The sequence below is a fragment of the Ruditapes philippinarum genome, unplaced genomic scaffold (assembly GCF_026571515.1).
Source record: "Ruditapes philippinarum isolate M1 unplaced genomic scaffold, ASM2657151v2 ctg1982_1_1_1_1, whole genome shotgun sequence".
Classification (NCBI taxonomy): domain Eukaryota; kingdom Metazoa; phylum Mollusca; class Bivalvia; order Venerida; family Veneridae; genus Ruditapes; species Ruditapes philippinarum.
Window position 1 is genome coordinate 56,131 of NW_026860784.1, and position 18,839 is coordinate 74,969.

The 18,839-nt window shown below is 34.8% G+C and overlaps 1 protein-coding gene across 1 annotated transcript in view; it reads right to left on the bottom strand.

Moving 5' to 3' along the window:
* LOC132713379 (intermembrane lipid transfer protein VPS13A-like) overlaps positions 1-18,839 on the bottom strand; it is a 67,322-nt gene that overhangs the window by 46,554 nt on the left and 1,929 nt on the right. Inside the window, exons 2-4 of the mRNA XM_060695948.1 lie at positions 16,601-16,644; positions 13,833-13,875; positions 1,003-1,098 (exon numbers count right to left, since the gene is read on the bottom strand). Of these exons, the coding sequence (XP_060551931.1) occupies positions 1,003-1,098; positions 13,833-13,875; positions 16,601-16,644 (183 nt within the window). The remainder of the gene's footprint in view (positions 1-1,002; positions 1,099-13,832; positions 13,876-16,600; positions 16,645-18,839) is intronic.

Sequence of the window (18,839 nt, forward strand, 5' to 3'; positions counted from 1 at the left end):
ATACAGTACAGTATGACTCAAATATTGAATAATCTAATCTAGATGTCCTGGTTTGCAGCAATGCTACTATATATAATACTAGTCAATGAAAGTATACAGCTGTCACAAGTGTCTCTATAGAAAATTGTTACAATTACACTAGAGTGTTACTCTGTTCTGTACTTTATTTATAGTTTTATTTACAAGTATGATCAATATATCACAGGACAATAAAAGTACATCGTGTACATAATCTAGGTCAGTGTCAATGGTGGTAACATTGTCAACAAATATTTATGTTGGCAGAAACTCAACAAATATTTATGTCAGCTGAGAAACAACAAATATCTATGTCGGCAGAATTTATTTTCTGTGACAAGAATAATAATCTTTTGGTTTAATTATTATCAATTTTATTATATTTTGTTCAAATAACACCAGTACTGGCTGGTTCCAGGAATCGAACTCAAAAAGTGATTTATATAAGTTACAACAACTTGTTTCGCAATTGAGCTTAAATTAATATGTTTAAATCAATTTTATTTTAGCTTGGTTGTGTAGAAAGCTTACAATATATATAAATCTTATTTGAACCTCTCTCTCCAGTCTGTTTCCAGAAACTAAACAGGACTGGTGTCATATGTGACCCCAAGATCACAAACTTAGGTGAAAGGCAGACACCTTAACCATTAGGCTATTTTCTTTTTAATTCAATAGATGAAAATCTGTTACAGTAATGAAATACCATAAAATTGAATTGTCCTTACACAGTGTTTTCATTTGTTCATGTTACTAATACCTGGAAACTGAAATACTTTTCCTCTGTAATCTACATGACTTATGTAGACATACATTCCCCTAACTTACATTTTTGATGTCATCTGTTGATTTAATCCACTACCAATTACTCTGTTCTCCTAATTTGAAAGATTGTCAAATGGTAGCAAATACACATTTTTTTTTTAATAAAAGGGAAGTAACTCACTAATATTTAGACTATAACAATAAAGGGAGATAACTCACCAACATTTGGAACTGCAAGGGCGTATAACCCATCTATGGTAGCAATCACCGGCTCAGAATACAAATTCTTCCATGGAATTTTCAAGGTTAAATTTCCTGAAAAATGCAAGAGTAATTTTGTTAATGTTAGTTCATGCAAGGGGTGTCCATGGTCGAGTGGTTAAGGTCGTTGACTTCAAACCACTTGCCCCTTACCGGTGTGGGTTTGAATCCAAACAGAACTTCGGATTCTTTCATGTGAGGAAGCTGTCCAGCTAGCTTACGGAACATCGGTGGTTCTACTCAGGTGCCCGTTCATGCCTGAAATAATGCACGGAAGGGCACCTGTACCTATACTGTGTTGATATGATGTAAAACCCAATCAACAAACAAACAACAGTTCATGCAATGGCAAAAAAAAGGTCATAAAAACATGTTGAAATAATTATTATCAATTTAAGCATGTTGCATCTGGATCTAATTGAAATTTCAGATTATGACGTTTGTTTGTGAGTATTATGCACCTGAGTAGAACCACTGACATTCAGTAACCTAGCTGGATAGCTTTCTGACATGAAAGAATCCAAAGTCTCTGGAGGGATTTGAACCTATAGCAGTGAGGGGTTAGTGGCCTGAAATCAGTAAACTTATCATGGATTTGATTAAAAAAAAGTTATAGTACATACAACACAAATTGGAAAGTAAAAACTTAATTAACAGTAAAAGAAACCTTTTCTCATTTAGTGCAAAAATGAAGAACAATTACCATAAATGAAATACATGTACAAACTAGAGGATGCTTTTGTAAAAAAGCGCATGTCTCCCCCACTGCTGAGAATAACTGTGAATGGAAACAGGAATGGAAATGGAGATAAGATAACCTTTGACCTACTGACCCCATAAACAAGAGGGATCATCTGCTCAATAAGACTAATCATCCTATGAAGTTTGAGGGTTGTAGGTCTAAAGGAACTCTAGTTATCATCCGGAAAGGAGAAATTAACCAACGGTCGCTGTGACCTTGACCTTTGACCTACTGACCATTAAAACAATAGGGATCATTTGATTAATAAGACCAATCATCCTATGAAGTTTATGGGTTGTAGGTCAAAAGGAACTCTAGTTATCATCCGGAAATGAGAAATTGACCAACGGTCACTGTGACCTTGACCTTTGACCTACTGACCCCAAAAACAATAGGGATCATCTGCTCTATAAGACCAATCATCCTATGAAGTTTGAGGGCTGTAGGTCAAAAGGAACTCTAGTTATCATCCGGAAACGAGAAATTGACCAACGGTCACTGTGACCTTGACCTTTGAACTACTGACCCAAAAACAATAGGGATCATCTGCTCAATAAGACCAATCATCCTATTAAGTTTGAGGTCTGTAGGTCTAAAGGAACTCTAGTTATCATCCGGAAACGAGAAATTGACCAACGGTCAGTGTGACCTTGACCTTTGACCTACTGACCCCAAAAACAATAGGGATCATCAGCTCTATAAGACCAATCATCCTATGAAGTTTGAGGTCTGTAGGTCTAAAGGAACTCTAGTTATCATCCGGAAACGAGAAATTGACCAACGGTCAGTGTGACCTTGACCTTTGACCTACTGACCCCAAAAACAATAGGGATCATCAGCTCTATAAGACCAATCATCCTATGAAGTTTGAGGGCTGTAGGTCAAAAGGAACTCTAGTTATCATCCGGAAACGAGAAATTGACCAACGGTCACTGTGACCTTGACCTTTGAACTACTGACCCCAAAAACAATAGGGATCATCTGCTCAATAAGACCATTCATCCTATGAAGTTTGAGAGCTGTAGGTCAAAAGGAACTCTAGTTATCGTCCGGAAACGAAGAATGGACGGACGGACTGACGGACTGACGGACGGACGGACGGACGGACGGACGGACTGACGGACGGACAGGGCAAAAACAATATGTCTCCCCCCGAGGTGGGGGAGACATAAATATTTGTTGCCATTTGCCATTGCAACACCCACACAAAAAAAGTAAAAATCACCCTCAGGCTTTTGCTATTGATATTAATTATATTTAGTTACAACAAAAACAAGAAGAACTTATCTAGCACTGTATGAAAATAGACCTTAAAAGCATTATACAGCAATTATGCACAAAATATTCTTCCTACTTTTTCTTTATTTTTTAACATTTAAACATCTTTAACATTTAACTTCATGAGCATATTGTGAAAAATGGCTGTTTTCATTGAAAAGCCTCCTGTTAACAATAACAATAACAACAATGTTTTATCTAGCATTACATGAACAGGGCTTAAAAAGCCACTATGTTTTAAATTCTTTTTTTTTTTAAATCTTTATAAACATTCTATTGATTTAAAAAAAAATGAACATTAAAAATGATTGATCATACAAACTTAATGTACCATATCATAACTCAGCCTGACATTTATATACATGTCAATTTATCTTAAATCATAAAGCCTCCTCATTTTATGTGCCTTACATGGTGTTATAATTTTGTGGTTATATTATATTTCTTTATATTTTTTTTGGCAGTCCGTCTGTAAATTGAATCCTAATTTTATTAAGCAGATGCTTGCGGGTCTTCAATGCCTTGAAAGATAAATGCCTTAAATGCTCATATTTTCACCTTATTGCAGAAACGGGTTAAGTCCTTCTAAATTAATAGGAGTTTACTTAAGTTATTGAGCTAAGAGGAAAATATGCAATTTATACAGCATTATAAGTTTGAGGTTTTAATTGTTGATTTGTTTATGTAGTTATTTCCTTTGATTATTTTTCATATAAGAAAGTGTCTTTAACAGTGCCTTTTTATATACCTTTATAATATTTCAATATATTTTTTGTCCTTAAAATTAAAATTTATTGTCTATTTGTTTGTTTGTCTGGATTTTTTTCACACAAATTTTACACATTTTGGTCCAACTTTTGCAGTCCACAGTCCATCTACTAAATTAGTTTTCCTGGATAACTAACCAGTAATTTACTAATCTCTCTGCAAGTGACAAACTATTAAACCAACATGATTTCTGAGCCAGAGGCAAGAGACAAAATGGCTATTAGAGTCAAAAGCACTCAATGTCCAAGACCAAATGTCATGGTGAAATTTTGCCTTGTCCAAGGATCAAACCCACAACAGAACATTCCATTACACAAATAATGAGAACCGGTAAGGTTAAAAATGTTGGGCCGGCTGATGTCCGTCTAGTACACTGATCACACCGGTCCAACCAATTGGCACCTGAGTAGGCTAAGCATTGGCTAAGCATTAACAAAATTGCCTTGTTTTTTGTTTGACTATTGCCTAAGTGACAAGAATATAGCATTGTTTTATTTCTCTTTGATGTGTTACTCAACACTTTATTTCATCTATAAAGAACACATGTTATAGTAATTAAATTGATTTTTCCAGTCCGATATATCAAAGAGATGTAATATAAGATACAATTCCAACATGTGAACATTCCTCTATATCTTATATTATATATGAAAGTTTAAACATAGAAATATGCATGGAATGTTTCAATTTGAATTAATATAGCATTTCACAGCTTCTTATGTACTGCATGATATTTATGCTGATTTTTGCTTGCATGTAGATTAACAAAAAGTGATAAAAAAAATCACCAATGTAAAGAACCCAGTCCCGAACATAACCAAGTCCCGCTGGTTATGTACCAACAGCAGGGCAGCAAACTAAAAAGGGTGGAGAGGGTGAAAGGGCAGTATGTGAACATACCAATAACTGTTACTTTTAAATCACAACTACACACAAAAGGTCATTAAGTTAACTTTTAGAAAAGTTGAAGGCCATATTTAATTCTTTATAGAATCAGCTTTCACATTTATTGTACTATTAAGCGCATTATTTAAGGTGGCTGGATATCTTTAAATGTAATTGACATTATAAATCACCTGTCAATTGTCATCAGCATCATGGAAGCAAACCACATACCCCTGTGGGGATATCTCTCACTCTTTGTTCATGCCAAAATTAAACACTAATTCCCCCCATCATATCAAACAGTAATGAAGCTTCCATCTCAATTTAATTTCCCTTGAGAAAATCTATTTATCATATGTTCCTGTAAAACACTGATAATTTGTGAAATGGAAATTTATCTTCACTGTGGAACTAACGCAATAACACAAACAGTATTTCATTAACTCAGAAATCCATATTTATTAAAGTCTTTAGAAATGTCAAATATTTTGATTGAGACTTCAGCCCAGCTAGGACCTCGATAGCGAAACAAGCTCTTGCAACTTATCTTAATCACTTTCCAGTCCACTTTTCTGTGTCAGTATCATAATGGGAAATCATGATCATGACCCAAGTTGGACTCTCAGCCATAATTCCTGGGTTGAGTGGCAGACACCTTAACCACTAGGTCACCACTTCCCTTACATCTAAATCTCCCTCAATAAGTGAACAGTTCTAGACCGTGACAATATAACTTTCATAATGGCATAAGCTTGGATGCTTTAAATTACCAATGGACATCTTGTTGCATACATTTCAATTAATTTAATAGATTTACTCCAGAATAAAGAATATATTTTGGGTTTTTCCCATATTATCCAGGGTACAAACAAATTTTTACAGTTACAGCTTCGAAAATAAGCACAACAGTTTGACTAATCTTATGTATTGTCCAACAATATTGACCTGGCACTTCATTAATTTCCGTAAAGGTCAGGTGATAAACAGTGGTATCTTACGAATATATATATAAATATATCAATATCTTTGTTAACTTCACACGTCAATGAGATGTGGTGTATTGGTATAGATGCCGGAGTACTGACCTGAAGTTCTCTGGTTCGATACATTACCAACACCACGATACCTTACCAACACCACGTTATGAGGACATGCATTTCTTTTTATTTTGAAATTTACTTGCGAGAATTAATTTGAAATCGTTTTAATACATCTGGTTTTTAGGATAGCTTTTAAGTGTTTTTTATACAATTTTATTTTTTATTTCATTACATTTTCTTTAATTAATAAAGATGACAGCACGTTAATAATACAAATTAAAAATACTACACAGATAGAATACACACACACACAAATCAAAACGTTTTGCACGAGTTAAGAGAGAAATGGCAATTTAAAATTAGAAAAGAAAAAATATAAAAGTGGCTGAACCAGGATTCGAACCTATGAACCTAGGTCTATATTCTTATAGTGAAAGCCCTTATTGACTGTGCTAAGAGGGATTTATAATTTAGACCATTTAACAATTGGTTATATACATCATATCGATTTACAAGAAGATAGTAACGTTTATGGAATATACCGACTATGGGGTCAAATGCAAGAGTGCCAGGTCAATGACAATAACCAGTAGTGCACCATGAAGTTGTCATGATTAAGGTATGTTTGTATGGGGGATAAACATAGAAAAACCTATATTTGCCGAGTTCTTGATAACATCTATTGTGAATAAACTAGAACTGCCACTATCATGGCGTGAATACCCCCGCATACCACTTTGTCAGAATCAACAGTGGCCATTAACAGCTCAAGGACAACCTCCCTGCCAAATCTGAGGTTACTAAGCCAGTGCATTGCTAAGTTATGTATTCTACATGCTTCAAATGTGAAAATGTCAAAATCAATACATTGCGGACAGGACATTCTTTAACAATTAAGAAGAAAAGCTTTGACCCAGTGACCTCAAAATCAATAGGGGTCACCTTATAGTCATGATCAACATCCATGCCAAATATGAAGACTGTGGGTCATAAATGGGTGGACAAACTTTTTGAAGTCAAAGTCCCTATGACCTTGATCTTTGACCCAGTGACCTCAAAATCAAAAGGGGTCATCTACTAATCATGATCAACATCCATGCCAAAAATGAAGACTGTGGGTCCAAAGGAATCTAAAGTTATTGGGCAGACAAACTTTTTGAAGTCAAAGTCCCTGTGACCTTGACCTTTGACCTGGTGACCTCAAAATCAATAGGGGTCATCTACTAATCATGACTAACCTCCATTCCAAATATGAAGACTGTGGGTCAAAGGAATCTTAAGTTATTGGGCGGACAAGCTTTTTGAAGTCAAGGCCCCTGTGACCTTGACCTTTGACCTGGTGACCTCAAAATCAATAGGGGTCATCTACTAATCATGACTAACCTCCATTCCAAATATGAAGACTGTGGGTCAAAGGAATCTTAAGTTATTGGGCGGACAAGCTTTTTGGAGTCAAGGCCCCTGTGACCTTGACCTTTGACCTGGTGACCTCAAAATCAATAGGGGTCATCTACTAATCATGACTAACCTCCATGCCAAATATGAAGACTATGGGTCAAAGGAATCTTAAGTTATAGGGCGGACAAGCTTTTTGAAGTCAAGGCCCCTGTGACCTTGACCTTTGACCTGGTGACCTCAAAGTCAATAGGGGTCATCTACTAATCATGACTAACCTCCATGCCAAATATGAAGACTGTGGGTCAAAGGAATCTTAAGTTATTGGGCGGAAAAGCTTTTTGAAGTCAAGGCCCCTGTGACCTTGACCTTTGACCTCAAAAGTCAATAGGGGTCATCTACTGATCATGACTAACCTCCATGCCAAATATGACGACTGTGGGTCAAAGGAATCTTAAGTTATTGGGCGGACAAGCTTTTTTGAAGTCAAGGCCCCTGTGACCTTAACCTTTGACCTGGTGACCTCAAAATCAATAGGGGTCATCTACTAATCATGACTAACCTCCATGCCAAATATGACGACTGTCGTCAAAGGAATCTTAAGTTATTGGGCGGACAAGCTTTTTGAAGTCAAGGCCCCTGTGACCTTGACCTTTGACCTGGTGACCTCAAAATCAATAGGGTCATCTACTAATCATGACTAACCTCCATGCCAAATATGACGACTGTAGGTCAAAGGAATCTTAAGTTATTGGGCGGACAAGCTTTTTGAAGTCAAGGCCCCTGTGACCTTGACCTTTGACCTAGTGACCTCAAAATCAATAGGGGTCATCTACTAATCATGAGTAACCTCCATGCCAAATATGACGACTGTAGGTCAAAGGAATCTTAAGTTATTGGGCGGACAAGCTTTTTGAAGTCAAGGCCCCTGTGACCTTGACCTTTGACCTAGTGACCTCAAAATCAATAGGGGTCATCTACTAATCATGAGTAACCTCCATGCCAAATATGACGACTGTAGGTCAAAGGAATCTTAAGTTATTGGGCGGACAAGCTTTTTGAAGTCAAGGCCCCTGTGACCTTGACCTTTGACCTAGTGACCTCAAAATCAATAGGGGTCATCTACTAATCATGGCTAACCTCCATGCCAAATATGAAGACTTAGGGTCAAAGGAATCTTAAGTTATTGGGCGGACAAGAAAAAACCGACGGCCGGACGGACGGCCGGACGGACGGACAAGCTGATTCCAGTATACCCCCCTTACAACTTTGTTGTGCGGGGGTATAAAAAAATTGTATCGAAGGTAAAAACAAACACGTACAAAAAAAGCGACCACAAAATCATCAGTGTTTACATTATTATTATATAACCTATGAATGCACATATTTATAGACTAGAATGGTAATTAAATGTAAAGTGCAGACTTCCTGCAGACATAGAGAGTGTTTGTTCTATAATTCCACCTTACATCATCATATATTTACCTACAAACAAAACAATATATACATCATATATTGTCTCCACTGCACATATCATATCATTATGCATCAAATATATCTAAATTTTATTTACAACCCAATAGAAAATCATACTGTTCTCTCCCAACTCCCCCAACCTGCTCCCCACTCCAATCCCTCCCCCTTCACCACCTGCTCCCCACTCCACTCTCTCCGCCTTCCCCACCTGCTCCCCACTCCAATCCCTCCCCCTCCCCCTCCCCCACCTGCTCCCCACTCCACTCCCTCCCTTTTCCACCTGCTTCCCACTCCACTCCCTCCCCTTCCCCACCTGCTTCCCACTCCACTCTCTCCCCCTTCCCCACCTGTTCCCCATACTCCAATCCCTCTCCCTTCCCCACCTGCTCCCCACTCCAGTCCCTCCCTCTTCTATCTGCTTCCCACTCCACTCCCTCCCCTTCCCAACCTGCTCCCCACTCCACTCCCTCCCCTTTCCCCACCTGCTTCCCACTCCATTTTCTTCCCCACCTGCTCCCCACTCCACTTGTACCCTCTCCACCTGCTCCCCACTCCACTCCCTCCTCCACCTGCTCCCCTCTCCTTTCCCCACCTGCTCCCCACTCCCTCTTCCACCTGCTCTCCACTCCACTCCCTCCCCTTTCCCCACCTGCTTCCCATTCCATATTCTTCCCCACCTGCTCCCCACATCACTTGTACCCTCTCCCACCTGCTCCCCACTCCACTCCCTCCTCCACCTGCTCCCCTCTCCCTTCCCCACCTGCTCCCCACTCCACCTGCTCCCCCAGCATGAGAAATAGCCCTATGGGAAGTGAGATAGTAAGAAATACGAAAATTCCTCATAAATATCTGTACCCAACCTTAGTCTTTGCACTGCATGTTCTGGGAAATAAACCCCATCTACTTTGGTGTGAAAAAAAATCCTATATTATCGACCTAGAATATTTCACTGCATACCAAAGATAATTTAACATTTCAATATTTTATTGTCTCAAAAATGTAATTTTTACATGCATTCATAATTTCCAATTTAATTTCCTTATTTTATATACATATTTTCTACAATGTACTATGCATGTAACATAATACAGTGTGTTTTTGAGCTACATATTAATTTAACATATTGTTTTATGTATTACTGAGGTTATGACTAACTCCAGTATATTCCTCCCCCACACATGTTACTGTTATATGTAACCTATGCTATATTCAATATATACCTGTTATAATATATGTTTGTTACTTTCCTTGCTGATATATATATATAAATAGTAAATGCATGCATAAGCAACTTTCAATATCCATACAAAACTGTCCTTAAATAAGGTTTACATGGAAGTTCTGAGGCAATATCGCAAAAGAAAAGTTTTTTTTCTTATTTAATCTTTTTTTCATATTATTATCTTTAATCATCATGCTGTGTCTATGTAGATAGCCTATACATGTGTATAGACTACACTTTAAATTATCTCTATAGGGAAGTTTTAAGGCAATATCTATACCATTTGCTACTTTTTTTATTTATTTTATCATTTACAATATAAAATCTAGGCTATAGTATTGAATATGCATGTATATGACTATTTTATATTACAGCATGTTTTGTAACATGTCTTTTCATTGGATTACCATTACGTTTAAATAAACTATATACACTAAACCTAAAACCGATTTCAATTACTTTTATATAGAAAGAGAGCTAGTAGAAAAAAAAACCTGAACTTCAAGGCATTAAAATGCCTGAAAACTTGTATGTATGATTTACTTTTATAATTAAGTAAAATAATAGTTAAAACCAAGTAATGGCATAAGTAGTTCACTTTAACAACTTATAAAAAATGTAACCCAAATCCGATACTTTTAAGTACATCACATGTTATATTTGTCATTTGTTATTATTTATTTACATCACATGAATGTTTAGTCACTCTCCATCTATATACAGACTAATACACTTGACATTTTCCATCTTTAAAGATTATATCAATTAAACTTTAACATTCTTACTGCTAGGCTGCTAGCCATTTGTAAAATATATAGGGTTGCCCTGATTTAAAGGCATTATAAATATTTCAGTCATAAGAAAGGGTAAATATTAATTTTATAGCCTTAATTAAATGGTCTTAGAGCATGTTATAAATTGCTTATCACTGGAAGAAAGTAGCCCTGGATGTAAAATTATAGGTCATAAAAGCAGCAAAATGTAAACAAAGTAGTATTTTGTCATCTAGTCAATATATTAAACATTTGTATTAATTAACAAAATGCAGCAAAAGATGATAATGAGCAACTTTTTGGAAATTTTAACAGGACACACACAAAATAAACAGCTTTTGAAAAATAAAAATAAAAGTATTTCTGAGGCATAATGGGCCTTTAAGCTAAAACATTTTTCAATGTAAGGAGCAGATTGCAATATTCGAGTTCAAAAAATTTAGCAATCATGAAGAAGCAAAGTCGAGCCCAAACTGTTATATAATATGTGTTTATTGCAAACTCAGCAATTTTTCCCATTTTTTAAAGTCCATTAAATATGACCTAGCCCAAAATTAAGCTAACAAGAGCAAGACTACTATAAGACAAAAATGCGTATTGCTGACTCAGCAATTCTTCACACTTTTTTTTTTAAAGTGCATTTAATATATATCGAATGCAGTAATGTATATTTCTGGTATAATGAGTCCCAAGCCTACAATTAGACATCAAAACATTTCTGCACTGTTGACCATCAAATCAATTTATCTGAGATCTGCAATGTCTGCATTAAAATATATCAATACCTTAAACCACTTGTAACAAAACTATACACTGCATTTCCACTTTTTCCTTTGCAATGCAAGCCGAGATTAAAATGATTTTCCTCTTAAACCACATTTTTCCCCTCTTCTAATCTTTTAGGGTCTGTTAACAAAATTTAATATATCAACGTGTAGCTCTCACCCCCTCCCCTGCCTCTCTCTTGAAGAAATTAAATAATTCTTTAAAGTCATACAGATTTCAATAAAATCTAATTTAAATACAAAACTGTTCTTCCCCTTTTGCTGTTTTATTTTTCTCTGAATTAAAAGGGATTGTCCTTTCCCCCTACCTGTGGAAAAGAAGCCTGGCACAGAACCAGTATGAAACCCAGGTTAACGCATCCAACCAATCAGACAAGTCTCTTAACTATTGTCACCTTTTAACCTTTGCCGCCCAGTATAGAGCCAGGCCAGTCTACACATCAATTAAGTACCACTAGGATCTATATTGCCTACTGGTAGCTTGTAATTGAAATCCCTTCATTTCAGAATGAACCATTCCAAATTCAAATTCACGGGCAAGTGTACTACATAAGTTAAGCAGGATATGGATTAAATTTTGTCATTTACGGATCAAAATCCCCTAATATCAATAATGGACAGTTCCAAACTCAAAGCTGGATGAATCCATTATACAAATTTAGTAATGACAGGGTTGAATGTGTGACCCATTTTAATATAAAATGTACTTTTTTACCAAATATGTAGAGTATACATGTGATTTTGAAACCAGATATTAGTGTTACAAATTTTTATATGCATTCCATACATCTAGACAAACTAAAGTGTATGTAAAATTATAAAGTAAAATTATAACAGCAAATTAAATTTTTCATACATCAATTAAAAAAGTAACAAATTCTTTTCTCAGAGCATCCCTATTTGCATAATTAGCTTGCGTTTTCAATTAATTGTTTGAAAGAATTAGGGGGTCATTTATAGATTAGTAAGATGATAAAAAGTTATTTAAACAGCGAGAAAGGAAACTGTCAAAGATATTGCTCAAATTAAGCTGGGATGGCCTTGCAGATTTCCGAACCCAACACTGTAGTATATGTCATATGACTGGTTGAGGAATATCTCATGTTCCCTTCCATGCATTATTTCAGGCATATAAGGGCACCTGAGAAGATCTTTTACGGTGGAGGAAGATCTCAGGTGCCCCTCTGTACATTATTTCAGGCACAAACTGCCACCGGGTGTCTGTTTGTGCCGGAATGTGCCTGAAATAACTGGCTACTAGATCAGTTTGATTCCCCTGATAATCTTTAGTCAAGTTACAATTTGTAATTTCTTATACTACTAGCTTACGTATAACATCGCACGACCTTGACATAAGAACATGTCTCAACAGCACGAGCAACTGAGCAAAGTCTATATTAAGTAACAATCCAGACCCTTCAACAAGTATATGCATCAAAGATACTTGTTCATTTCTTAAGTGTTTCATTTTTCCTTTAAACACCCATATCATTAATTTAGCTTTATTTAATGGTCTATCACTTGAAACATTAAGATTCTAAGTTATAATGTTTAAAGTTTAGCACCACTTGAAAATTGTACAAATTGATGATTAATAACTTATCATAATTAACATTATATCAACCATTATAATATACTTACAAATGAAATATTGAGAAATATTGATGAAATAAAATGTGTATTTCAACTGTCTGTATTTTCACAGTAAAAAATTATTTTTCACTGCAGTGAAGCATATTTTCTGTATTTTCACTGGTATCATGCCAGACAACTTTTTCCTAAATTCAGCCATTTCAAGTATTATATTTTGTTTTAAATCAGATAAAAAAGTAAACAAAGCATGAAGGACCACTTGTCTTCCACAAGGACCACCTTCCAGAAAGACCACCTATCTTTAAAATCCATGGGATCCGACTGACTAATTGCTCAAAACAGCTAAAAAAGAACAGTGTTGAGGCCTGTAAACCTGATCGTAGGAAAATATGACATAAAACTAAAAGTTTACCATGCTATTATTTGTATAATAGAATGGACTTTTCTGTCGAGAGATTTTTATGTCTCCAATATATACATGCAATGGTACAGTAACTAAAATATCTTATCTGAGACATCAAAGCAAATTCCAAGTATCCAAATATCCAATTTTTTAAATTAATTTTTTTTAGTATTGAAGTACAAATGTATATTAGAAGTAAGAAGGTCTCACATAAAGATCTTTGATGTAAGGGGATAGTAAGTACCCAAATACCTGTACTCTCTTCATCGTCAGTTTAGTACAGTAACAGTTTAACATAATAGTAACATCTATTAAATTTAGTAGGACTTAACCTATTTCTGCACTCAGGTGACATCTTGTGAATTTTCCCATATCCTCCAAACAAGAAGGCAAAAATCTGTATATTCAAATGTAAAAAGTCAACTTACCTATATGGCCAGCTTTGATCTTTACTGGAAGATCAAGGTCATCCTGAAATAAAATTGATACAAGTTCTATAAGGAAGTAAACAATTATCTCAAAAACTAGACAATTAATGATCTCAAAGGCTAGACAAATCAATTTGATCTCAAAGGCTAAACAAACATTTTGATCTTAAAAGGCACATGACAGAAATGAATCTCAAATGCTAGTGTTTTCAAAAGACACTCAAATATTGATCTCAAAGGACAAGCAAATATTGATTTCAGAGGATAGTCTAAGTCAAATATTGATTTCATAGAACAGTCAAATACTGATCTCATAGGTCAGTCAAATACTGATCTCATAGGGCAGTCAAATACTGATCTCATAGGTCAGTCAAATACTGATCTCATAGGTCAGTCAAATACTGATCTCATAGGTCAGTCAAATACTGATCTCATAGGATAGTCAAAAACTGATCTCATAGGATAGTCAAATATTGATATCAGAGGACAGTCAAATATTGATTTCATAGAACAGTCAAATACTGATCTCATAGAACAGTCAAATACTGATCTCATAGGGCAGTCAAATACTGATCTCATAGGTCAGTCAAATACTGATCTCATAGGTCAGTCAAAAACTGATCTCATAGGATAGTCAAATATTGATATCAGAGGACAGTCAAATATTGATGTCAGGGGATAGTCAAATATTGATTTCATAGAACAGTCAAATACTGATCTCATAGGACAGTCAAATATTGATGTCAGAGGATAGTCAAATATTTATTTCATAGGAAAGTAAAATACATGATCTCAAAGGACATGTATGTTAAATACATTAAACAATCTCAAAGGTCAGTAGAATATTGATCTCACAGGACATTCAAATATTGATCTCTATTGATCTTAGAGGTCTGTTCAATATTTATTTGATCTCAAGAATGAAAACTGTTCATGTGGCAATCTGACGTGTTAATATTTCAAATTGAATAATGCTTCTATATACATTATAATTATACTGTATATGTAATTAACTACATATCTCTATGAATAATACATATAGTTTTAACCAACCATTATTGGAATATTCTGCATAAATAACTGTAAATATTGATGCTTAACTTGACTAGAGAACTTTTCATTAAGATTACAATATTCTTTCAATTGTAACTAGAGCTGTTGGAAGGACAAGAACTGTCAGTAAGACACTGAGCTTGACTATTCTCAGTGCTTGACAGTAAGAAAAAGGGCATTACTCTGTATAGAGGAAACTCAGAGTTACAGTTCCTGTGTCCATCATGTATGGTTATCACTAAGAACAAGTGTGTGAAGTTTCTAACCATTCAAATTCAATCCCTTAAGTAGAATTTGAGATACCAACTTGCACCAAAGAGTGTCGGCAACACCTACGCCCAGGTGATTACAATAATAAACAATAAAATATGACCTCAAAATGTTTTGCACATGTGTAATTAGCAAACACGCATAAGGGAGGGGTTTTTCAAATGACAATATTAATAATATACGACATCACAATCCACTGTTCACACAATAGCTTAACCACAACATCCTAGACAAAATTAATGATTTGACAACAGCGGGGAAAAAAATGTTTTGATTTACATATCACAAATATAGATATTTGCCTTATGACCCTGTTTGAATTTGTAATTCTTTTTTGATTATCTAAGTGCTAAATTTAAGGTTGACTCGACTCAACTCTACTCTATTCATGGCCTTACAACTTAATTGCTATTGGTCATTAATCCATATTCCAGTGCCAAAATTTAATCAAGGAAAAAATTTATTTTGTTTTTAAATTATTTTGATTTTAAATTATATATCTTAAATGGACTTGTTAATATTTCAATCTGGACTTGACCATTCATAACTTTTAAAAAAATTTCAAAGAAATGGTGAAGACCATGAAGGCACAAACTTGCCAGCTGATTTTGGTCTGCACTGGTTGAATAGTCTTGGTAGTCAGTCGCTGCCAGCAAGTTTATGGGAGTTAAACAGTAACCCTATATTGACTTAAAATAGAAGCAATCAGTGATTTTTCTCACGTTTTTGGGAAGAGGCCCAGGTACGTTAATATATATACCTGAGAGGCCTTAGCCTCTTGATTTTGGGAAAAATTATCGCTAAATTTGCTGACTTGGGAAGTAAAACAGCTGGTTTAAGTTAAGATTTTGGAAAAACTGCATGATTTTAAAGAAAATTTCAATTGGGAAGAGGCCTTTTTTCGGAGTCTGTTATATAAGTAGGAAAATCACTGGCAATAAACAGTATAAAGTTAGGTAAGGTGGCACATTATTGCCATCTGACGTCTGGCCAGACTTTATAATCTTGTCACCTGCTAAATATAAGTATTCTATACAGAAATCCCTTTATCTTATAATGGACACTTCCCAAATCAAAGCTAGACAAGTCCATTTTGCAAATTTAGCGGGGGTAGATATTAATTTACATTGAACAGATATCAACCTTGAACTAAAATCTACTTTCTTTCACTTTTATTACTGGCAGACGAAATCTGCACAATATTCAGCTCAATTTATAAGGTTTTATAACTGCATGGTAAATTAGCAAAATATGCTTTTTTACTAACCAGAAATATTATAAATGATTGTAACACTAAAATATTTGAATAAATACCAACAAAAACAAAGACTATAATCATAATGCCATACTTAACAAGTTTTGTATACTTATATATATTACTAATTATGTGTATAACCCTCACCAAGTTCTATTTACTTATTGTATATAATTATATATATACTCACCAATGCACTTTCCTTCAAATCTAGTTCATTCAAAACAACATCACCTATAAATAAAATGAAAACAGCCAGGTTTATTTATTAGAGACTTTAATAAAACTTGTAAACATAAAAATACAGATTACAATTCCTAATAAAACATAAAGAGGTACAGAAAAAAGCACATGAAATATCAATTTTACATTTTACCATGTTTTTACTTATATAAATATCAGGTTGTCCATAATGCATATCATGCGTATAAATGACACAGTCTCCTTCGTATACAAATAACTGATGTTTAAAAAAAAAGTTTTACCCTATATAAGTGCTGAAAGTTCAATTCCTAAAACTTTGAGTTCGGAAATCTCTGTGGCAATATTGGACCAATAGCACATTTTTAATATTAGTGCAGCATGGCGGAGTGGTTAATGCATCGGACTAGTAATCTAAGGATTGCTTGTCGCAAGGGTTCTTTTTAACCCAATTAGAGGCGAACTGTTATTCCTTAAGCAAGAAACATTACACCCATTGCTCAGTAGCGGTTGGTTAAAAAAACAAATTTGATAGGTATGATTGTAAGCTAATAGCTTCCTACATGTACACAATCAAACTTAAATAAATTCTAAACAAACTTTTTCTTGCATAGTAGACTGGCGTTTCCGTTAGTTTTACCCATGCCGGAAATTTCATTTGGCATGGGGGGTGCCAGATGAGTTGCGTGCTGTACAATGCCACGCTTAGGAAGACGTCATTTTACCGTTATGAATGAAGTTGCAATTTCATACGCTGTTGTAAGAAAGTAGTTACGGTAGTCATGATATAAATTTCCATTGAAAATAAAGATAAAGAATTTAAAATATAATGGAATATGGTAGAATATGCAAGAAAAAATATCTGACATATTTTATGTATGCGGTTCGGATCGGAATATCTGCCCCTCGGTCACCCGCCCAATGGGCGGGTCACCTCGGGACTGATATTCTGATCCGAACCGCAACATATGACAGATATTATTAATATTACAGCTGTCAAATTAAGCAAATCAGAGATCCATAAACCATTAATTGATGCCCCCTTTAAGACACTTCTTCCCCATATGACCTAAATCTCCCTATTTTATAACAAAAATGCAATCAAAGAATTTAAGATTTTGAATTTACTAGCCTGAATTCCAATTTGGAATTTATTCTACTATATATTCAACTAAATTTTCTTAAAATTTTCACTGGCCCGAACTAATTTTCGTTGGCCATGGGTCACTGGGCCAGTGCTAAATTCGATGACTGTAAATGAGGCTATTTTTAACCCTTAGTCTGTTTGAGGCAACTTTTTCTACCAATGCATCCACTGCATGGTAAGAGCTTGTTTGTACATTGTACCGTGGAATAAATTCTGCAAAACACGCATTGGCTGTGTTCCGGATAAAATCCATTCTAAATTAATTATACCAAAGAATGTGTCTTGTGTACAAGGAAACTTAATAATAAACTAAATTATAATTTCTGGCATGTAACTCACAACAAAACAGAGAAAAATTTACTTTATTAAAATCATAACAATGTTAAACTTTAAAGATTTTAATTTAATTTTTATTCTACCAAGAACTGTTGGTAGGACAGCATGCTCGACTATTATCTGTGCTTGGTAGTAAATTTAAAAGTGTCTGGACTGTTAATAACAATTCCATGTTTGTACAGTCATTTTCTTTACAAAATTCATAATTCTGATGTTAAATAATATCTATTTGGGACACTTTTATTATGAAATGGTTTGTGATAATTCTATCAGCTATCAATTCTATGTCACAATTTCATCTACAACAGATTGTCTGTATTATCATAATTATAATAGAATGCAAACATTAATTAACATCCTGGTTCTTAAGAAATGAAAGAAAATGTAGGACAAAATATGTCAATATGTTGAATGCCTCACATAAGACACATGTAAAGGAGAGTTTTTAAAACCACTTTCCTGCAGCTTTCAACTCTTTTTATGTTTTTAATTCTACAAATATATTGACATTGTATAATATGCATGACAGAAACATAATATGCAATACAAAATAGTAATTATCCCCTGATGGAATGTGATAAGAAAACTACAAACAGTAATGCTCTTTCCTGGAATATTTTATGATATAGTCCCTTAAGTAACAGACTTACTATGTAAAATACATGCATAGAAAGACCACACCCATATAACCTAGACAGACCACACCCATATAACCTAGATAGATCACTACCATATAACCTAGATA